This window comes from Lepeophtheirus salmonis, chromosome 7 (assembly GCF_016086655.4).
Source record: "Lepeophtheirus salmonis chromosome 7, UVic_Lsal_1.4, whole genome shotgun sequence".
In the NCBI taxonomy this organism is placed as follows: domain Eukaryota; kingdom Metazoa; phylum Arthropoda; class Copepoda; order Siphonostomatoida; family Caligidae; genus Lepeophtheirus; species Lepeophtheirus salmonis.
In genome coordinates this window covers 26259129-26284030 of record NC_052137.2, presented here as the reverse complement: position 1 = coordinate 26284030, position 24902 = coordinate 26259129, and the positions used below count along the sequence as shown (strand labels likewise).

Here is a 24902-nt window from a genome sequence, read left to right as displayed (position 1 = left end):
AGGGAATCATTTGTTGTTTGGTAAAAAAATCTTGGTATTAATCAAATCCAAGTTTTTAAAATGTAAAATGGTTTCAAAGTAAGAATTATCTAGGGTGTAAAAAAATAACATGAATGTATCTCGAGTACAGTTATTTTTGCTCTAAACAATAACAATGTAATCATACAATGTAGCTAATAAATTCACTTATATTAAAAAAATATTGCAGGCATTTTCCTTGTTGAATCGAGCACACCCTTAATAATAAAAATGAAAAGAAAAGCGTTATGTTCATAAAAAAATATTGAATATCACTTTAAATGAAGTTTTAGCAACAAGTGTGCGTGGCAAAAGCTCAGCATAGTAGCGCTCTGAATACTAATTTACTCAATTGCTATTACATGATATTAATATATATATATTAAGCTGTTATAATCATCAGTTTATTCTTGAGGAGATAACATCTAAGTATTGAATTACAAAGTGTGAGTCTGCTGATGAAAAACAAAATGTACCATTGATGGGTTCTTGGGAAATTATCTTTTATATTAATAAAGCAAAGTTTGTCTTTTCATCCGTGTCTAGTAACTCCCTCCAGTTTTGTTTAAGTGTATTATTTAATGCGGGTTTGATACGTGGAAGATGAACTAAGGACTAGTAATCCAAATCTGCACAAAATTCTTCTATTTTGAATATCATTTATGTTGTAGATGCAGTATGAGATGTTACAATACAATGATTCTAGTTATACACGAGTTGACTTTTAGCCCACGGGTCTGGTAGTATATTTCTAAACTATTAACATCTAGCTCCACCCAAAATTAGGTTATTTTGTATTTTTTTTTGCGTGTTACGTAATTAAAAAGCTGATTTATACAAAGCTTGAGTACTATACATTTCTTATACTAAGAAAAATGAAGCGCGTAGAAATAAAAAATATATTATGGAGTAAGACTAACTTAAAATGTATCATTTTTTCCTAAAACATAAAAATAAATGTTTCAATGTCATTGTATTTATGATTTACTAAGGGAATCCCATAACTTAAAAAAAAAATTGGGATTCTTCACAAAGACCATTTCCCGGAAAATAAAAGACCCTACTAAGAATTTTAAAACTGTACTTCATATTGAAAGATTTGGCAATATATATTCTATTCAAATTATATAGTTTCATCTATTTATGTATTATATTACGAACACTCAACTGTAAAATTTAAAAATATTATCTACTTAATTTTTAAAAAGTGATTTGTTGTAAAAAAAAAATTAATTTAAGATTCTATAAATCATTATATAAATATATTAGTTTGTTGTTTTAAAACGAAACACTTATACATTTGCCATTAAAAATGATGAAGCAATGTGATTGGCTCTTGTCAGCCAATCAGTCAAACCATCTACATCTACAAAATATTTAAAAACAGAGTGATTAAGCATTTCATCTTGATTAAAACAGAATCAGATGTCTCAAATAGAGCTCATTAGAGGTATTTTAGACAATTCTCTTTAGATACCCGAGCATTAACTTGATGTACAATAGGCAGTGTTCTGCACAAGCCAATTATAAGATAGTTTTCTTCCAGGTCTCCTCCATCGTGAATATGTACATGTCTTGAATTAAAAGTTGTGTATGTAAATGAAAGCTAACGCTGAACCCCTACCTTTAAAATTGAAATAACTAAGTTAAATATTTAGGTTGTTGTTTAAGGCCGTAGTAAAATATTGTCTGGATTTACTTGAACGAACTTTTATACTGATTCTTCGAGAGAGGGACTGATAAAGCTCCTGAGAGGGTTCGGCTATGTCCAGTAAGATTAAATGAGACTGCAGAGGCTCAAATGTACGATTTCGACTTCCTTCAAATTGGCAAGATGTTGATTCAGCCACCTATGTAATTGAATTGATAAAGGATATCTTCTCCTGGGCCAGAGGTACCTACAGAGAGTACTGCTGTCTTTAGCAAGACAACTTTAGCTCTCACAGAAGGATTAAGGGAGCTCATTGCTTCTTACCATAAGAGTGTTGGCCTTCCTACTCACCTTGATGCTGTACAAATAGACTATCCAACATTTAGGCGTTTGAAGAGCAGTCGAAGTGACAAGGACTAGTTGAAGGGCGCTGCAGATGACGTTTGAGCCAACTATAATAACCCCTGCAAAAAGTTCAGGGGCAAGCTGGAACGGATTGTTGCTAACAATAATGAATGGAGTGAGTGAAGATTGTCTGTCATAATCAAGATTACATGTCTTGATGGTACACAATTTAATAATTGTGTCTTTTTCAAGTTATTAGCTTTTATCCAACCTAAAACAGAGCGTCTCATCATTAACGAACACACCTGCATAGTATTATAATATATATATACGTATATACATATATATATATATACATTACATTTAACTTTTTTAAATAAAAATGGGTCTCGTAAGTATTTTCTTCTATGTGCAGCCTTGGTGGAATTCATTTTTTCTGAAGGATATGTCTATTGTATAATTTTACTTACAAAAGTCATATTTAATCCTGTCAAGAAAAAATTTCTACCTCAAACTATATTTTTGTTAGAATTGCTTGATTTGATATATAACATCGACATATTTTATTAAAAATTAGATGTATCTACTATAGAAATGGCTTCCAATGAAACATTAAATTTATCAATTTTGCACAGACAGGATACCAAAAAAAAAAAAAAAAATGAAAAGATAACATATTTAATTATTGTTGTCACAGCAAAAAATACATACGATTTTAATAAAACTCCTTTTTTATTTTGTCCTTTGTTTCATAGTATATGTGTATAAATAATACCAGGGAGATACATTTACAAGATTTTGTAAAAAACTTTTTTTATATTTATACCTTTTTGAATATTAAATATTTTAGTAGTTTATAAGTATCAGTGTCAAAATTACTATAGAGATTTCTCATTTTAGAGTTCTCAAATTATATGCCTTAGTACGTCTATATTAATAAAAAAAAGTTTGTATATCTTTATATAATGTATATATGAAAGCATATTAATGAAATATTGCAGACTTGTGCATATGGCATCCAACAAGTATACAGGGTTCGCTTTATATAGTACTCTATGATGTAGATATTTTGATATTTTTGATGTAAGAAATAATAACGTAATCGCCTGACTGAAATATTGTTGGGGGTTTGCATATAACATAAGATTGATTTTCTATCTCTATCCCTCTTTTTAATTGCAATGAAAAGATTGAAGAAGATTATCAATTACAACTCCAGCCTTAAAGGTCTGAAAATAAATGAAAAGTCACTGAAGTGTTTAATATGCAGACGATCTTATCTTGTTTCTAACGGGAACACAAGAAAAACTTTCATCTTCCATCTCTCACGCCATTGTAGTCCTTCGTAATTTCAGAAAATTTTCAGGTCTCTCCATCAATATGGAGAAGAACAGGATCTCATCCAACATAAGACATAAGTTTTAACGAGTAATATTTAGTTAGTCTTACTCATTTCTAGGGATTGAAGTTTTTAGCTGCAGCCCTGATGCTAAGAAATATGGTAAAATTTTTATCTACAATCCAAAAAATTCAAATTTTTCAGTAATTCTTGAGATGAAAAATTAAAGGTCTTGGACATCAAAATCCTCCCAAAAACATTCAATCGGTTGAGACACATTCCTTTTTCAAAGATGATATTTTAAAGTATTTATAAGTCAAGCGAAGATTTATTATGAGGGCATGCAAGAACATACGTTTCAAGGTTGAAGATTAATTCCCCAAAAACTTGCATGGATTAAACAAATCTTGATTTTAAACACATCAAAAGTATGCGGAAGGCACTGAATCTCTCGTGTTCAAACGTCTCAGAAGCTTTGTTTATTTTTGGGAAATTCATATCAAAACAAAACTCTTACGATGGCTTGGTTTTCAATTTGCTGAACGGATCTGTATGGCTCCAAGTCAAATGTTTGGAGAGTTAAAAGATCAGGTCATCATTGGAGGAAGATGCCCCAAGTGTGGAGCTCTATCATTGAGTGTCCACCCTTTACTAGAGTCAATCAACCTACTAAATTATCATCCTCTACTGAACAGTAGGAGTTCCTTAGCAATACAAGGATTCCTTCTGCAGGCCAAAATATATCAGACGGGACCCCCGTGTTGAATAACTTATTTTTATCCCATAGAACACAGTGGATGATGATATATGGGGGAGGTTTCAAAAGTAATTATATCAGTCCTTCAATCCCTGCATTCATTGCCTTATAAGTAATTCCTTACAAAATTAAAAACCAAGCTTCAACTCTTATTATTGGTCGTGAAGAGGAAAAAATTTCATCAATCACAAGGCGAAGGTTCGAGAGGCTTGGTATTAGTGATGGCATGGAACATTTAGATCCAAACGTCATTTTAAAGAACCTATTCACTTACACTTTTCAAAGATGGCTGAGGTAAACAGTCAGACGTCCTGTATTTTTTCTAATAAGTCCCGGGAAGATGCTAAGAAGATAATTTGTTATTTTTTCTCAAAAGAATTGGAGAATTCTTTTCATTTGTTCAACCAATGTATCAAAATTACCCTGATCCTTAAGATGGTGGAGGAAGAAGTCTGGATAAACTATCATGCAAGATTGAGTCCCTCAGATTGGCTCATTGTAACGTCCTCACGGTATGAGTAAAGGTGGAGAATTGAATGTTTCATCTCCAATGTACAGGGTCTAATATACTCTGTGAAGCACCAAAACCAGAAACTCCCTTATAGTCTTTGTGATTACGGAACAGATGCAATATTAATTCTCAGTTCCCTCTTTATTAAAAGGAAATACTAAGAACTAATAAGTATTACTAATACTATACACAATATGAATATACATATAGAGTCTTTACTAACGTTTACTCGCTCGAAAACCTCACTTTTTGATATAAGTTTTAATCTACCGGTTTATTTTCTTTCTTTTCCTCCTTTGTATTTGTAATAAAACTTTCAATATTTCAAACTCATAAATTGACTTATTTGTATTTTTATAATTATTATTTGGACATTGTATGTTTTCTGTTTTGAATTACAAACTTTAATGATTTTTCACTGATGTAATATGTGTGAATAATAAAAAGAAAAGATTGGATTAGTGTAAGAGCGCGAGGAGAAGGCGGGAGCGAGACATGCAATAATACTGAATTAAGACCTTTTCTTAATATCAGCGGATATATATTTTGCAGGATAAAATGAATTACTGCTTTAAAGAAGATATTTTTCTAGTTTTAACTAGTATTAGTGTAGTGAAAATATCATAATTATATTTCAATTCATATATATTTATTTTATTATGAATTTTTGAATTAATTTAAAATGAAGGTAGATAATAATTTTTCTTTTAAAGGGAGATATTAACCCACCCACGACTTATTAAATAATGGGCAAAAGGTAAAAGAACCACATGGAACAACCGTTTTTCCCTTTCTTATCACTTTACTTAGGGGTTTCTTTACACGGATCCTTTTTTTTACTCATTATTTGTCCCAAAATATAATTTTGGGACAAAATATCTTATTACTATTTTTTCATTTTGGAGGAAAATACTCATAATAAGAATTCATATAAGTCTGATTCTATAGAGTAGTTAATGTGATTGTGCTCATGAAAAACGGAGAATAACACTAAGAATTCCTTTTGTAGTTAACTTTTAAGAATTTTTTTAAGTCTACACTTAAATACTCCGGGCAATTTGGGATATTACTGCTTGTATTTATATATATTTGAATATGTTTGATATGAAATACAATTGGTATTAATATTTTTTGGGGTATAAAACCATTTACAAAAATAATTCAAGATATTTCACTTTAATTAACCCGGGAAGAAAAGTTTTGATGTTGCTCTTCTTAATCAATTAATTGATCTATAAAAAAAATCGTATAGAATTTTTAGAGATATATATACTACAAAAGTTGTCAAACTCATTGGTATTGTGAAACATAATATGTAAACTTATAGCAAAGGTAGTAGAGTATCACAAATCAATTTTATCCCAACTTTCGAATCTGAGTTTTTGAAACAAAGGCTGTAATTTGCGCTAGTTTTTCAAAAATTGTGTTGCTATTCAACTTAACCATATATTTTACATGAATGCAACCATGAATTGTATTTTAGGCTGAATAACTACAGAAAACATATTATAAGTAAGGATTTATTAAAACAATGTTCGATTCCACTGGATTTATGAATTAATATTATGATAATTAACAAAATGTACGAATAAGAATTTAATTTAATTTTGTTGTTCCAAAAATATTTATTATTTTCCTCCATATATGAGAACCAATGCCATCTTGGTATATATAAATGGAAATACTTTCAGTACAAAAAACTCTTACTAAGTGCTTTTTTAATTTAATTTTTCGAATACTCTGAGGATGAATAAAATAGTGGTAATTAGACCACCCTACTGGTCACAATATTAAGAGCATTCATATTTTGCTTTAACTAAAATATATGCTCATCTCATTTTTCTCAATATTCACATTCCTACTAAATTTACTCTTTCATTCTACATCATCACGGGAAAATTTATCTCTTTAGCCCCTCAACAGCTATGTGAAATTTTTGTTATATAAATTGTACATTTTGGTCAATGATTCTTAACAAATTGAGGATCCTCCTTAGTAATTGTAATTAAAGTATTCTTTAAAAAGTCATTTTCAAAGATTTGATTTATTTTATATCCCATCTTGAGATCTTTAGGGATTTTTTAATGAGATATCTCAGATCTCCTTATTGAATAAGGAACATCTGATGAAACAGCAACAGAGTATCCAAATCTGAATTGTCGAGAACATACATACTTCATGCACTTTAACGACTGGTTATACTCCCTAAAAATGTAAAGAAGCCTAAAGTAATCAGCTAAAATATCATTCATTTATATGATTGTTTTGTAGCTTATTTTTCATATCATATTAAATGGTTGGCTTTGCCTTTGAAACATATCGTTTATTTTCCTTGTACAGTTCAATCATTATTAACTTTAGCTCTGACAGACCATGCTAAAGTACAATGAACTAAAATGTAAGGAGAACATCAATGATAAAATACTCACAAGTTATAAAAGATAATAGAACAGAGATAAATTGGAGATATTTATCTATATTCTCGTATCTTGTATGGTGAGTAGGGTTTTTATTGTTGTTTTTCTCCTTCTATCTTTCTCACACGCGTGCTTTGTTGGAATTTTATTCCACAATTTTTTTCATATTTTCTACCAGAATGAATATATCTGGTTATATTCTCATTCAAACTTTAAAGGACAGAGTGATCTTTATAAATTAGAAAAATATTTAAAGCCTTATAACATACGAACTAGATGGGGTAGAACTATATTTTTTTAAATTATTTTAAACTATAAAAAAATGAAAATCAATTATTTCTAATGAGATCTGCCTCTCTTAATAATCTTGGTCTTTAAAGCCAGAAGCTTCGACAGGTCCAGGCCACCTTGTACAGATCCAGCCTTGCCATTGTACGGATAATGGACTTCTTCAGGGCCTCCACAGAAGAATGATACTAGGTGCTAAAGATTTTCTCTATTTATCTTGACCGCTCTGTAGAAAGTTATATTATGTAGATTCTCTTGGTATTCGTACTAACTTAAGTCTATCTTATTTGATTTCCTTTAATCTTTCAGTATAAACTGTATAGAAACATCTTATTGAGAAAGAAAAAAAAACAATCTAATGGGCGTACATCCTCAATTACTCTTGAGAAAGACATATATCCACCCACTACGTCACAATTCTATAAAATATTTGTTTAATCATTATGATTATATTTTTTAAAGAAATCTTTAGAAGCAAAAAGTTTACTTCCATTACATTACATTTATAAGAGCTATTTGAGTGTTACCTTTACTAAGAAGCTGTAGAGTAGTCCATTGTAAAAATAAGGTGCAATTATCAATTAGTAGATTAATTTGAAAGTTAGACAAATTTTTTTATTTTTTGGTATTCAATTTCGGATTAACAAGAAATATATTAGAGTCTTTAAATGATATTATTATTTTTTTTTGCCTAAAATAATTTTAGTATGTGAAAACGTTTGATAAAAGTTTTTTTTCTTCTTATTAGTAATTGCCAAATTAGTGTTTTTTATACAAAATAATAATACTCACACAGGTTTGTTTCAGATTTTAAAAAGGTTTCAACTTCACACATGCTAGTTAAACATTATACAAAAAGTTTTGCTTTTTTTGGTATCTTGTATATGTGCAACACAAAACAATTTATGGCTTCGAATGAAACTTTAGTTTGTCCTCGTTTAGACGATAAGTTATGAATTCATATGGGTCATTCCATTGAAACTTTATAATATTTGATATCTGCTTTGAATAAAACTGATTCTAATTTTTACTTATATGTACTTAATTAGTGCAACTTCATCTGAACAATTCAAGGAACATTAAATAACCTTATTATTGATAATTATGGTGACGATATCGTTCTGATACATTTATAAAATGCCAAGAATAAAAAACTTTTTTTTGTCAATGTTTTAGTTAAAGCTCCTACCCCAAACAAAAATACTAAAGACGGCCCAATAAGGGCATGTCCTTTGCTCTTCACTAAATTTTTGTCGTCTGCGTGTATCTTACCTTCTACAATACGGAATAGCTCATCTGATTGTTATATTACATTTAATTCTTGACTTAAGCGTCTGTTTCTTCCTCGATTTTACGTTGACATTCCTTTCTCTGTTGCTTAGAGAAACTAATTTTCTTACATTTTGTATTGATCAAAATTTGATAATCTTGAATTTTCTTTACATTGATAGTTTTTTATGCCTAGGATTTGAATAATTAATATATTTTTTCTTAACACCATCAAATTTCTAACGGACATGACTAAAAATTGGAAGTAATATTAAGATCTCTATAATGAATTTTTCTACATTTTTTAAATAACACAATTACGTTTGAAAGCAGTAAGTCTAAGTTATGAAACGTTATACTCTTATTCTTCTCAAATAACTCTATTATTACTGAAAACCCGTAACATAATATTTTATCTATTATCTATTATTGATGTAATACAATCAAATCCAACACAAGTACCATCAAACTTCTTTTGATTATCCTGATGACTTAAAGTGATAATGTATATTATTAATAACTCATAGTAATAAATTTCAAAAGCTTTTAGATAAGTATTCTCTATCAATATATTGATTTATAGTTATTTGTCATTGTTGAGAAGTATATAAAAATAAAAGAAAGTCATTTTTAGATTTATTTATTAAGTGATGATTATACCGCTTTAACGTATCAACAGTAACATTTGTATAATTTCTGATTTTAGTAAATACTATCATTGACCAGATATATTATGATCTACGACAGACACATTTTTGTTAATTTATATAGAATATAACTCCCTAAGAAATTATCAATGTAACTTTACATTTTTTATGAGCAAATTCACAAGAAATTATTCATTATATAAGTGTTCTATTCTTTAAAATGAAATAGTAATGATACCGGCTTGATAAATAAAAAAACTATCAGGTTCTTATCGAATGTCATAGCCGTAATTTATATAGTTTACTTCTCTTTTCTTTTTTTAATATGAACTTTGATGACACTTGTTGTTAAAAATAAGTAATTGACTCATATTTTATAAAATCTCTATACTGTACAGAGTGGCTACCCAAACTTGTAGTAGTATGACTGAATTACGAAACACGTGATTTTTATGGAATCAAGAAAAGGCAGCACAAAATAATTTGCAATATGTTAGATTAACGCTATTTTCATTCAATATGTTCTCTTTCATAAGCAATAGTAGCATCACCACGTCAGCGAACCAATTGACGGCTCTTGACGATTGTCTATGGCGTAAAACGCTTTCATGATGGTAGCTCAGAGTAAATCCTAGTTTTGATGATAAGTATGCCATTCTTCTCCCAGAAGCCCTAAATGGTAGATCTGCATGAGGGCAACATAGAGGAAGGCATGAAGTACACCATATTGTTGCTGCAGATTTTTAGTTCTTCTTGGCTGTATGGGGCTTTTATGAACTTCTTGATGTTGTAGTCATTCGGGATGGAGATACCAACGGTCTCTATAGCTTTCTGGGCACTAACACCAGGTCACAGGAGATTGCTGTTGCTCTGACATTTTTATACTTTTTATTTTTGTTTCAGCTGTCGTTAATTTGAGTAATGAAACCTTTTAATTAAAAATAATGGAAATAAAACTGTAAATAAATCCTATTGTTAGTTTTTTGTCCCTGCTCTGTATATTTATGACTCTACAGAAAAGACACAAATATACATCCATACAAACAGACTCAGTTTACTTTCTTAATGAAATATTCCATATCTAGAGGCCATAGTGGTTATGATTCTATAGTACTACTTTTGTTAATAATGAATACCACATATAAGTAAGTATAAGCGGCCTCAAAAAGTATTTACTTTAATATCAATCTTCATATGAAAGTTTATTGTAAAGGAGAGAACCGGGTGATATCGTACAGTCTACTTGTTATATCTTTAAACCATCAAAATCACTTACATTTTCAATATTGAACTCATTAGTTCGATTTTTATAAATTTTTGATATTTTACCTATAAGAGTATAGAGAATTCTTGTAACTTTTTGGGTCGATCCCACGACCTTAATATTTATAATATACAGGGTGCAGACACATAACTTCCTTTTTCCAAAAGGTAATACAACATTTATGTAAATCCGAAAAGTTTTCTTTTTTTGTGTATAATAATGATACATATTTAAAGTTATGGTTTACACAGTTTTAAAAATCATAACAGATATGTTTTCTCTCTTATTGTCGAATAAACTGAGGTTTGGCATTTTAATGTAAAGTGATTTTTGGATTTTTTGTTTCTATTATATAAATTTTGATTAAAAAGGTTTTAAAGGGAAAGTTTTTGGGGTAATTAGTTGATCTAATAATTAGCTTATGGTTATTCTGACAAACTTTGGATTTTCCAGAATAAATCCATTTGTAATTACCTGAATGGAACAAATTACACTAATTAAATTTTTTCGAAAAACAAAAGATATGGTAACACTAATTCTTTGGAATTTTTAAGTAATTTTACAAATTTGAAATTATAAAAATGAATTTAAGAAATAGTTTTTTTTTATTTTAAATTAGAAATGGATGAAATTACATGATCTTCAAAAATTGTAACAATGAATCTCAGAAGTTAAACTGCAATCAGTTTATTTAAAAAAAATATTATATCCAACCATTTTTTTGCTATATATATTTTCTATGACACAACGCATGATTTTCACTAATTCAATGCATGATAGTAATTGACTGTATTTAAAAAAAAAAAAAAAAAAAAAAAAAAAAAAATGCTTTAAAATCTTTCTTCTAGTATTAAACCACGCCAACTCTGTAACTACTTATACAGCCTGATTGTCACGCATTATAAAAATTATGGTTTGCACTTTTATAATTATAAATAAAAAAAAATATATATATACATGTTTTTTTTCCTTAAAAAATTAGTGTAGTCAACAAAGGTCAAACCCATTTAACAACCGGTCATAAGTGTAACTACATTTTATTCTTTCATCACACCTGCATTTTACACCCAAAAATCTATAAGCACAAAATTACTAACGGTACTACAGACAAGTTTGAGCAGGATCAGAAAAGTAAAATCCCAACGATTTTGGAATAAATTGAGTGTTTGTTGTCACTTGCGGTTCGAATCCCCCAGATTCTCTCTTACACATTACGTTGCATAAGTTCCTGTATTGATTTAAAATTAAATCAATGAAGTTATTATTAGAATTTACATTCTTTTTTTTTTATCAATGTAACTGATAGTAGATACTGAATATTTAATACCCCTCTCAATATTAAAACATAAACGAACAATATGAACATTAAATATATGTGGATACATTTTTAACAAGATATTAAACTTCGGCTTTTCCAAGCATTACTTTTATTTGCCTATATTAAACACTTTATTTGAATCTACTATCTATATGAATGTGGAGAATACACAGTTCAACCATAACAGAAACATACAACTATTCATTAGGGTGAGGGGAATCTCCCAACTTTGAACAAACAAGCTTAGCCTTTTTGGTGCAATTAAATACATATGTGGAATTTCATTGAATTATTTTAATCTTAACTTTGAGCATGAAGGCGAGGAAATTTTGGAAAAAATGACACAAGCCATAAATTTACATTTTAAATGTGTCTAATATTTTTTAACTAAGTATTTATTTAAAACAAAAATTTCAAATCTGTTTCTAAATTAATTTGTAATTAATGAAGTAAAAAAGATACAAAAAGTGATTGCCCTCAGCATCCTTCCACATGAAAATAACATTTTAATAATATAAATAAACATTCTGCATGTATAGCTTACAGCCGTTATTTAATAAGGAACATTAATCGCCTTCAACAGCTGTACAGGTAGAACGTTGTTTGTTGTTTATGCAGCAAGTTAGACAGAAGAGTTTGGCATCAGTTAAAAAAAATTACATCGATCAACAAAGTATTTATTCCACGATTTTGGAAAAGGTGGATTGTCCTTGTTGCGATCTGTGCTGGACAATACCATTTTGAGATTGCGAACTTCTTAAAACTGGAAATGTTTTTTGTCCAGAGAGTGAGGATGAAACTTGAAGAATTTGGAGGTGGTTATAAATCAACAACAAAGTGTGCTGATTACAAGATGAGGTCAGACTACCAGGGGGAAAGTCTTCATCAATGATTAAAAAAATCATTGATAAAGACCATCCAAATTGATGAAAGCCATTTCCAGTGCTCTAAACTGTTTTAAAGAGCTGATAAGGAAGTTTGTGCCAGATAATTTTTGATACAAATCATACAAGATGTTAAGAGCTAAACATTTATCTAGTTGTCAATTTTGTTTTACTTTGTTGGACCCAGTCTTTGGTCTTCAAGGTCACTGAATCTCAACCCCATGGACTTATTTGTGTAGGGCAGAGTTGAGCGACATACCAAAAGATCATCCTACAATACAAAATCCATGCTGATAAACAGAATCCCGGTGGAATTCCAAAATCTGAGACAAAAAACTGTAATTAAGACTTGCTCCAGTTTTCAAGCTCGAGTCCAGGGCGTTATTGATGCCAAAGGCGAATACATTTTAAATAATAATTTGTTGGATTTTGCTTTCATTTGCATTATAATTTTTTTGCATACTGTAAAATGCATGCAACTTACAATTCTATATGTTTGAATCCTTCTTCTCCAGGCATCAACTCCTCTCTTATGATCAAAATTGCTTAATTTATCAGGATCAATTAGAATTATTTGTTCTTTTATTTATTGATAACCATATGAATCAATGAAGTACACAAATGGTGTCATTTTATAAAATTTTCATCCATTTGTTTTGGGTAATATATGTATAAGAGCTTTAATTTTAAATGATATAAATACTGTCAAATTTTTGTATCTTAAACAGAAGTACATATTTTGTGTAAAAATGAAACATTAAAAATCCCCAAAAAAAGAGATTTATATAGTTTTTTATCACCTTTTCCAAAACTTAATCGACTTGTACGCAAAATAATAATGCATATGTTTTAATGAAATTGCACAGGTCTGTTCAAAAAAGTTCAGCCTTTTTCGACAAAATATAAGGATTTGTTGGGCACAAGCCTCACCTTACTGTGTATAATATACCTAGCAGTAATATTAAGTATTTTTTACCCCCTTATGCTATGCAAAAATGTATTAACGTTAAATGTTTCCAAGCAGTAGTTACTTTCGTTGCTAGGTTTTTATGGTAGAGCTAATTTATTGTAACGCTTTTGTAAGGTTAAAACGGAAACTTTTTTATTAATTTGAGAATGAGTTTTGTATGTGTACATAGATGGGTTAAAAAGTTCAAATGTAATATTATATAATATCATATATTTTAAAACTCTTAATTGTTAAATACTTTTTTTTCAGTATATTATACGCAGATATCGTCAACTTCACTCCGCTCTCAGAGAAATTAACTGCTTCTGAGCTTGTTTCTACGTTAAACCAGCTGTTTGGAAGATTTGATCAGTTAGCACAGGTGAGTAAAAAATGCATTGATGTAGACTCTGTCATAAAGTATAATTAGTGTTGGATTGGTCCTAGGACTGATTTCCGAATCAGTCTTTCCCTCCTCTCCTTCCAGTCTTTTTTTATCGGTCGATCTTTTATACCATTGAACATTCCTGCAGTACTTGCTATCCTTATAGGTAATTTTCAGTCATAGCTAAAATTGAAGAACATATAAGCGAAGAAAATAATAAATTTTAGAAAGAACGTATAAGTTCTAACCACACACTTTCTACTTTAAGTAACTTGTCTTTTTACAAGAGGCTATGTCAAAGTGCTAAAAGAACATAGTTTGTAATTGCGTCATTTTAGCTATTGTAGATAGAACAACAGTCTTTTTATATCAATTTAAAACTAAGTATTCCACATGTAAAATAATTCAATATATTCTTATTAGTTTTTAATATATGAAACCATTTTTAGAATAATCAATATTCTATTTTTTGACTTTGGTAATTTTTTAAAATTAAATAATTACATATTTTTGCCATCATAATATATTAGTTACATTATCTACCAAGTCACGTTTTTGCTATAAATAGACTTCCAAATCCTGATCAATGTATGAAAGTTATATTTTTAGGGTAGTCTTTGACAAGACTAAAAGTTGTTTTTTACCATCTGTCAAATTGATTGAAAATTGAAACCTGTTTTATTACTTTATTTCATTTGAAAGGTGTATGTTTTGGTATAAAATTTCCATTAAAAAGTAAACTTATCTTGTTAACACATTTGTTGTATTATTTTCCATAGTTTAATCATAGATTTGTTACAAATTTAATGCAAATGTTCTCTTTTAAAAGCATTGCCATTTATGAACATTTTTTAAACATAATATTGGATACATAATTTGTGTGATTACACATAACCATTAATTAAACTTTACTAAATATATTAAATGTTCTGTCAAAACAGAAAAAAATGACCGCAATACGTAAAATGAATTACTGCCTTAGTATAAAAAGTAAAAAATAATATCAAAAAAGAGAGGAATTATCGGTTAAGATTTCTGATATAGAAATGCATATTATACATATTAAATGTTCGACATATTAAAAACTAAACATGAAGCAAAAAAGAAAGCAAATGTAATTAAAATTGTTATGATAGAATCATGTCAAAAAAATTGAAAGATTTTTTTTCCTCCATCAATGCTTTTCTCGTAGTGAATACTGAAATGAAGAAAATTGAGTATGTTTGATTGTAAATCCTATAAATTTTAAATAGACTCATAATGTTAACACAATCTGAGAAAAAAATTAATTTTATATATATTGAAATACTGATATAACAATATCTTTTGAAATTATAATGATGAAATAATTATTAATTGTATCATTATTTAAATATAGTACAATTCAAAGAATTTTTTAAGTTTCTTAGTCTACAAAACTTCAATGGTTTTATTTTATAGCTTAGACCTTTTTGTAGAACTAAATTTCAAATAAATTGAATGCTAAAGACAAGTTACCACATCTATCTTGTGTGCATACGCAATTTATTTATATGATCTTTGTATATTATAATCCTCAAAGGTCAGCAGCTCACTATATCAGAATAAAGATGTTCTTGTCTTTAAAATTATATTTGCTTAGGTGTGAGAAAATACCAAGTTAGTCATTTTTGATATTCCAAAATTTAATGTATTTAATTTAACTTCTAAATAAAACTTTTCAAATCACAAAATCTTTTTTTTTTTGATATGATGAGCCGCTGAATTTTGAAGATTATAATATGCAGATTTCCTAGATATAAACTGTAAAAAATATATATTTGGGTGATGCAGTTGCCCTTGAAATTATGAATCCTTTTTAGAATTAGCAGACCCCAATTTTGGTACTGTATCTAGGTGAAAAAACACTAATACAAAATTTTGGTTCAAATTTCATTCTTGCACAATTGTAATTTATAAACATGTATGAAGCAAATATTTTTTGCTGTGCATTATTTTATAAAACATGTTTTAAAAATATATATTTTTAGGGGAAAAAAAGATTGTAGTGTTTATAGTTTTTTTAGTGACTCTAACTTCTTTGAATGTAAAGAGCAATATATGATCGCTCCTAGATTGTTTATTAAATAAAATAGACATAATAAAACTTGAGTACATAAAAACAAGGATAACTTGTTTTCCTTTTTTTCTTATTAATGATCCTTTTCATATAGGGAAGAATTTTAAGACACTGTGCATGCTTTGTTCATTAGTAACTTTGGCCAATATTTGAGTGTTGGGTTAAACTAGACTTTAGCCGAAGTCCTTATTTTGTAGTTTATTGCATTAGTTTCTTAATATATGCACTATAGGTTTTGATTCACGTTTGAATATTTTACTTGAGACACCAGTATAAATATGAAGCTAACTGGGTCTAGACTCCCAACATTGCTATCTGATTTTGTAAACTTGGATAAATTAAGGAGGGAGGATGTAAGAAAATCTGGTAATGGTGGTGATTTTCTATTTAAGTGAGGGAAAGGATAAAGGTTTCAGACAGCTCATTAGACCTGTTGCCTTACTCAGAGCAAGGTATATGTCCTGGTGGGTAACGTCTCCACTTACTTGAGAACGATCGATGTTCCCTTCCAAATCAAAGAAACAGAAAACAAGAAAAAAGGAATAGGTGTTTGACGACAGATCCAATTATATGTTTAAAGTAGTTACTAATTTAATTATAATTATAAACTTATATTATTGTACGTATATAATAATTAGTAAAGAAGAAAATAACTACAAAGGAAAACTATTGGTTTTTTCCTTCTTTTCTCAACTGAAGTTTAATAATGTCTTCTTTATTAAAATAGCAGTCTATGCGATATCACTTTATGCTTGATACAATTAAAGAAAATTGAGTGACAAGAGAATCTTTATTTGATAATAAAAATATTTGCTGCAATTCATGCTTTTAACATAACACATCAAAACAAAGTTTTGTTTGATACGTACTTAGAAATTGTAATTATACAAGAGGTAAACGTAACCAAATTAGCTACAATTTTGTATTTGTAATCTACATACCTAGCTGTATTACCTCAATTAGGGTCTATTGATTCTGAAATGAAGTTAAGATAATATTTTCAGGTACGTCACGTCATTAGATTGTCAAATTTAATACACAAAAATAATCGAAATTTTTCTCTAAAGAAAAAAAATAATAAGGAAATATGTAACTGCGACGATGAAAATTATGAACTAGTACTCTCCAAAGAAAAATTATGTTCCAAATATGTACCTATTGCCGTATTTATTAATGTTTGAACAAAGTTAAAGTTTTCCCCTATAAAAATTATTTTCTCCTACGTCTATGAATACTATTTATAAATAATTTATTTGAATTTGAAAATCCAACATATGAATACTCATTTATTAATATTTTTTTTAGGAAAATCAGTGTATGCGAATAAAAATCCTCGGGGATTGTTACTACTGTGTCTCTGGTCTTCCAGTTAGTCGTCCAAATCATGCAACCAATTGTGTACATATGGGACTGGCAATGATAGAGGCTATCATGTAAGTGACTAAATTTACTAAAAATAATTTAAATCTTAAAATAGTAATGCATATTTGTAAAGATATTGATCGCTTGAAACAATTTTGTAAGGCCAATACAGAACAATATTAAATTTTAACATTTTTCAAAAAAATGATTGTCTCTGAAAAATTTTCAATGATACACCTTAACATTTTTAACTATAACACTAATCAAAACAAGTTTTAACATTTTTCCTTTTGATTGAGATGGTAAGTTCCAGATTTTTTTACAACAAAAAACATGAAAATAACAAAATTAGTCAAAAATGTCTGATTTGGTGGCTTAAAGAATTTTTTTTTTTTAAATATTAAAATAATTTTGTTTGTTCTTTTACTTTCAAAGATAAAAATTTATTTTTTAGTTTGTAATAATATTGTTCCGAATTCAAAAAATGCTTCATTTATTTCTGTATCGTTATCTGATTTGGAGAAAATGCTTTTTAAGTACAAAAAATGAAGGAAAATTGATATTTTAATTGGCAATCTAATAATTTCCTCATTTTTTATTACAATTATCAATGACTTAGTTTGTCATAAAGTGAAGACATATAGCTTCATAATCAAAAATGAAACATCTTAAAAGTTTTATATTTAAAATGTTTTTTACAGATTTGTTACTTGAAATGAGATTTTTGTATATCTATAAAGGTTTCAAGGTTGATTTACTTAGCATGTGAAATGTTGCTAACAGTATGCGACCAAACCATAAATTTTGAGTTATATAGGTAGTTTTCATGTTTCTTGAGGTTTAAGCAATCAAAAGCATACAATTTCAATCCATGGTCCAACTGTGCATTAGGGTGAGGTGTATCCCCCAACTTTGAATAAACAAGCTTAGCCTTTTTTAAAGTACTGTGTTTAATTCTAATAAACACATATGTTCAATTTTATTGGAATATATTTATTGTTATCATGAAAAGAAAGCCAATTACATTTTGGAAAAAATAACAGAAACCATAAAATTTACATTTTTGAATGTTATTAATAAATTTTTTACTAGGTATCTGTTTAAAATAAAAATTTAAATTCTGCTCCAAAAATATTATAAATATATATATTAAGTAAAAAAGAAAACAATCATTACCCTCAACACAGTTCAACTCGAAAGTGAGACTTTATTCTGTTAAATAAACTTTTATATAACATGGTTTATGTTCTGCATTAGGCTGTTATTTAACAACAAATTTCAGTACCTACAACATCTGAGCATGCACAGAATGGAGGTGTTTTTTTACTGCAATTCAGAAGTGTTCGGCGTCTGTTAAAAAAATTGTCACGGATCAACAATATAGTTATTCCACAATTGTGGAAATGGCAGGGTGTGCTTGTTGTCATTCGCACCGGTAAAGAAAATGTCGAGATTGAAAATTTCTGAAAAATGGACAATTGTTTTGCCTAGAGAGTAAGGAAGAGACTGTAAGAGTCTGGTGGTGATTATAAATCAATAGCAAAGCGTGCTGATCACAAACAAAGTCAGAGGTTTTTTACATAGTCGGACCAAGTCATCTGACCTCCTAGCTCACAGGACCACAATCCCATGGCCTTCTTAAAAAAATCGTTTTGGTTGTTCCATGGAGGTCGCACCCTGTATATTACATTTTCATATAAATACCAAGTTTGCTTCATATAAGACCAATAATTTTACTCTTTTATACCTTTTCATTTTTTTATTATATGTAAATATATAAATCAACGTTCATTTATGATTTACGACACTATATTTCAAATTTATTTCTACACGAGACCAAAACAAACGTTACATAAAAATTATATTACTCTATATAAAATATCGTACATTGTACGCGTTTCAAAATGATGATTCTTCTAATATATTTCTTTCTAGTAATATTTACGTGTTGAAATACTTTAGAGGACTAATACATAAAGTATTTCCATTTTTAAATGACTCATTTAAAATAGTTTCACCCCATAAATATCTATCGTGATTATATAAACACGATAATTATCTAAGCACTTAAATTGATGCCAGGATAAATTAATCCTCTTATATTGAAAATTGATGAACTATCATATTTTATATTCGTCAAAACTTCAGGTTGTGTCTGCATCGGGTTCAGCGGTTTTATTCATCCCAAACTCGGTTATTTTTCAACAGTTTCAGTCTCAGTTCAGCTTTGTTGGTATCAGATCTTATTTTATAGAGGCTTAGTTTGGTAACAGGTACTTAAAACAAAGGATGTTGCTATAAAATTTGGGTCCAGGAAATTTTATTAGATACAAATAGGGCCGGACCTAACTTATACGTAGTGGCAAAGTTCCACTAAATTTGCTTAAGACAGTAGTTTTCAAAGTGGGGCTGTGAGGAGAGGATCAGGATGGAGAGGGGCGTAGGAAGATGAAGAATGGAAGATTGCTTTCAATCTACACATACAAGGTGTGTATGTGGAAATACCTATACATATATAGCGTCCAATATTCATTTTTTTATTATTTTAGGCAATCAGTTTAATTATGCAAAAACGTAAATTTGTACAAAAGTTGGAAGACCAGTAGAGCCCTCTAAATGATGCAAAATTTTAGTATCATTGATTTTAATAATAAAATAAAATATAATAATAAATGGTATGTAACGATTTTGATCAAACTTGGTACTGGTCATAATATGAGCATATTGCCTTTTGAGAGGTCAAAGTCAATATCCAAGGTTAAGATCACACCAAAAAATGACCATAAGCGGAGTTTTTGCGTTCTACTAAGTGCCAATTTTTGTTTTAATCATAAAATAACTTTCAAAATGCATTTTGGTATTATTTTTGACATACGGTTTAAATCTGTGAAGATGTATTTTTTTTTTACAAACATTGAGAAGCGATGGAGCCATCTAAATGATGGACACTTTTTTTTAATACTTTCGTAATGTGTGTAAATTTAAGCAAATTTTAATAAAAAAAACATTAACGGGACACCCTAATACACATTGCACATGTGTCATAAGAAGGTCCATAAGAAGCCCTTAGCTATTTGGAGCTCAGACACAGCTGTATCACCATAGGGATGTAAAAAATAATTTAAAAACACTGCAAATGAACAATAGAAAATTCAAAAAATTGACTTACTTATTAAGACTGATTCATTTTTTATGATATATATTATATTTTCTTCATATATTCTATATAGGAATAAAAGCACAAATACTGGAACCACTTGAAATGCAAGACCGATGAGAGCACAACATTGGTTATATATTATAACAAAATTCAATTTAGGGAAATAAAGTATCTTAAAGCTATGTAGGTAATTTGTTTCAATCTGTGGTTAAGGGTAAAACAAAGAGTTTTGTTAAGTACAAGTTCTCATTTATATTAAAAGATTATATTAGATAAAAATAGTTATATGAAAAAAAAGAATAAAATACCTACTATATGATAGTTGATTTTTTTCATTCAAATTTATATGGGCTGCAATAACATAAAAACAAGCTGGGATACTTTTTCTCAATATTGCGACAGTATGATAAGCGTATCCTTTGATATGAATACTATTATTTATTTTTTTTCAAAAAAGTAATAAAGTCCTTAGGAGCTGCGGTTTTTAAAGTTACCTGAGCCTGATAAAAAATTATTATTTGCTTGTACTGATCATAAAAGATACTGAGACGTCATTAAAAAAAAAGTTTATAATTATTCATGTTGCAAGAATAACGAAAAAAGAAAGGGATTAGCTGGTTAAAAACAAGCCTCAGTAACTGAAATTCATTAAATTCATGATATCAAAATTCGATTTAAAGTTCCAATAACACGTGATCAAATTAAGTGAACTTGCTAATAAAATGTTCATGTACAAATTTAAACATATATCAATCATTTTTAAAACTTGTTAGAAAGTATGTCAGTGGTTAAATATTGTCTTTGACGCTTTAAAAAATCCTCTTCAGTTTTTTATTCAAGTAAAAAACTTATAATGCGTTTCATCAAAAAAATCTCATCTTCCTTTTATATTATCGCCATATTGTTTGAGACGAGTTTTCCTAGAGTTTAACTTACTTCGAGATTAACTTGTATTGAGTTGGAGTTGAACTTTCTGGGCGTGAAAAAAGCGAGTTGAACATTTGGTACACGCTTTAATATGTAATTTTTTGGTTCTGCTATACAGTGTTTTTTATATTGGGAATCTAAAGATGGGAGTTTATACGTGTCAAATGTATTCAAATCTGCTTATTGTGATCATATGAGTACAGGCTTTTACTTTGTAAAAGTACTTCATTTTTAGGATAAAATATACGTTTTTTATTACACATTCATATTAACTTAATTAAAAATATTAAAAAAAACCTTTTTAAGCTTTAATAGCTTTAATTAGAATGTTTTGAGAATATAACAAAAAATAATATGCTGCGTTTGTTTAACTGCATCAAATATAGCAATCAAATTACTTTGATCTTGATTGATGGAGTGAATATGTTATTAGTCAAAGTCTCTCATAAACTATACATATATACTTAGTATTACAATATTTTATTAAACCCTCTTTCTCATTAAAACCTTAACAATGAGGTCTTTAAATTGCATTCAATTTATCAAAATAAAATATTTTAATGTATTAAAGTTTACATAATATTTTACAATAAACATACAGTTGTATAAAATATGACGTGGGGTTATGTAAAGACAATTCAAAAAGGGACACACAGTTTGTCTCAGCCAATTGCAAAAAAAAACAAAAAAAACTTACCCAAGTCAATTGCCTCAAGGAGGTTTGCAGGGGCGGTGGTTGTGAAATATTTTTTTAATGCAATTAATTAAATACACTTTCAACATTCATTTATCAAAATATCAACATTCTGCCTCAACCGTGACTTCAATTCAGCAATGAAGGCACTGCTGACCCTCACAGCATAGTGGCCCGGCATGTCAGCCCATTTATCCTAAACAGCAGCTTTAAGGATGTTGACAGACAATTTAGTATTATCACAGATTCTACTTTACATATAGCCCCTGATCCCATAACCTAGGGGAGCACAGTCAGAAGATGTGGGGGTCAAAGTTTGAATGGCCAGAAATCAGCCAGATTAGATTGGCACCACTCCTGGATTTTTACCGATTCAATAATTACCTAACGTTTCCTTCTGACATAAGAGGTCCCTCACGGCTCTGTGGACTGTCTTATGCGAGACAATCAACTTCCTACAAAATTTTATGTTGAACTTGTTGGTTTGTCCTCAATGGTGTCCCCCAATAGAGCTAAAAACTCCTCTGTTCTCACTTTGTTCTACCCTCCACTCATCAGCTTATTCTCCAGACTTTTCCATTCTTGATGTTCTTCTTAACCTCATAAACAACTGTTTTTTTCGTAAGGAACAATTTCAAAAATGGAGGTTATTGGATATTCCGGCGCAGAGTAAGTCAGCAACCCGCTGTCTTTTTGCTTCCCTTTTAAACACTTGCTGGTGTTTGATTCGATCAAAACAAATATGATTTGGAAGTGGAAATTCTGAACTTTAAACTCTCTGTTCAAAAATATATATATAATATTTTTTTTTTTAATCGAAAATTGGCTTTCTAAATCTTTTCTTGATTTGCTGATGGACGGCATAGAAACTATTCAATTTTAAGAATATTTGGAAAAGGAGTAGGTAACTTCTCATATTGTTTTTTTAAATTAGATGGGAACAGTTATGAGAGGAAGGTAGTCAAACTCAAATTCCACAGCATATCTTTCAAGTATATAGGAATTACAGCATTGTTGATCCTCAATTCTACTTTGAGTCCAACAGGGACAAACACCCACTTAAAATTTCACAAACAATACTTAGTATCATATTGTGCCTTTCATGAGCACATGTACTCGGGAGTACTTTATTTTGATATGTTCTCTCTTCAATAATTATAGAGTATGTTTACATTTTTGCAAATAAAACCACTATTCCAATTGCCAAATAGAAAAAAAATTGTTGAGCATTTTAGTTATATTTTAAATAGTTTTAAATATACCTTACATGCAGAGTGTGCAAGCTATCTATGCCATCCCTTTAGTATGTTCTCTAGGGGAAACACAGGCAGGTTTTTTTTGTTAGATAACATTTTCAAGCTTTCATCAGTTAAAAAAAAAAATTGAATCAGTTGACAAATTTGTGATCCCAAATATTTGGAAAAGGCACCGGGCCCCCTTGGAACCTGATCTGGGTGCGATGGGATAACAATTGCTCAAATTTTGGGACTCGGTGATATATTCTTTTTAAGGTTAGGAGGCAATTAGAGACTTTTAAGCGACTTGGCACCCTAAAAAAAAATGTATCAAATGTTTCCAAAAAGAATTTGACGACTTTAACTCGCCGGACATAAGGCCTTCTTGCACTCTTAGCCTCGTATAGAGACTCTAATTGAGACTGAAGGTGATTTTATTATCAAATAAATCAGAACTCATCAAGCTTTTAAAAAAAATCATTTTCGAAACTGTGACAGTTTGTATACACTGTTTGCTCAAAAATTTGATAATACATTGGTTTTCATATTTAGGACGGGATGGTCTTGAGAAGTATTTTAATCATATAAATATTATTTATATTTTTGATACCACTATTTAGATAGCGCATAATATTTAAGAAATAACTAAAATTTTCTGGTGAATTGCATTTAAAGAAGTATAAGTTAATATTATTGACCAAAATGCAATCACCCGATTAAGCCTTACAAACAAAATACTCAAATATCCAATCTAAAGATAGTAGCATCCCATAAAAAAAATAGCAATAATACTAACTGAATAAAAATCAACAAAATAAAACAAAAAGACGTATTTCAATTCTTATAACTATTTTAGTCAACATATGTAGAAACAAAAAAAAACAAGCTACTAAAATCATTAAAATATCAATATCTAGCAGTAAAAGGGAAACTTTTTGTAATATTTCTTTGGTTTATGAACAGGGATTTTGTAATTCCCGGAATCTTTAAAGGTAAGTAACACTAGTTGCTTCTTCAAAACAATAAATATAGACAAGGAATGGAGTTAAATGTCTATTACACACTATTTTTCTATGTACTACTATTTTGAGTTGAAGTTATACCTACCTATGTATTGGATATGGGATAATTCTTACTTCTTCTTATGAAAATAAAAAAAACTGATCTAGAATTAATTATATTACAAATTAGAAAAGATTAAGATTTCTCTCGCTCGACTTTCATAATAAATTAGTAATATTATTGATTAGTCAAATGAAGGGATATACGTATTGCTTTGTATAACTGGGCTACTGTGCTATTGGAGTACTGACACCTTTATATAGGTTCTATAATAAATTGGAAAACTGATACTTGAAATTCTATTACGTCATAAAAAATTGGA

At 29.0% G+C, this 24902-nt stretch overlaps 1 protein-coding gene across 1 annotated transcript in view; it reads left to right on the top strand.

Annotated features, from left to right (window-relative positions):
* Nucleotides 1–24902, top strand: part of LOC121122242 (adenylate cyclase type 2) — a 221979-nt gene that overhangs the window by 73532 nt on the left and 123545 nt on the right. The window contains exons 7-8 of the mRNA XM_040717230.2: nt 13928–14039; nt 17446–17573. Of these exons, the coding sequence (XP_040573164.1) occupies nt 13928–14039; nt 17446–17573 (240 nt within the window). The remainder of the gene's footprint in view (nt 1–13927; nt 14040–17445; nt 17574–24902) is intronic.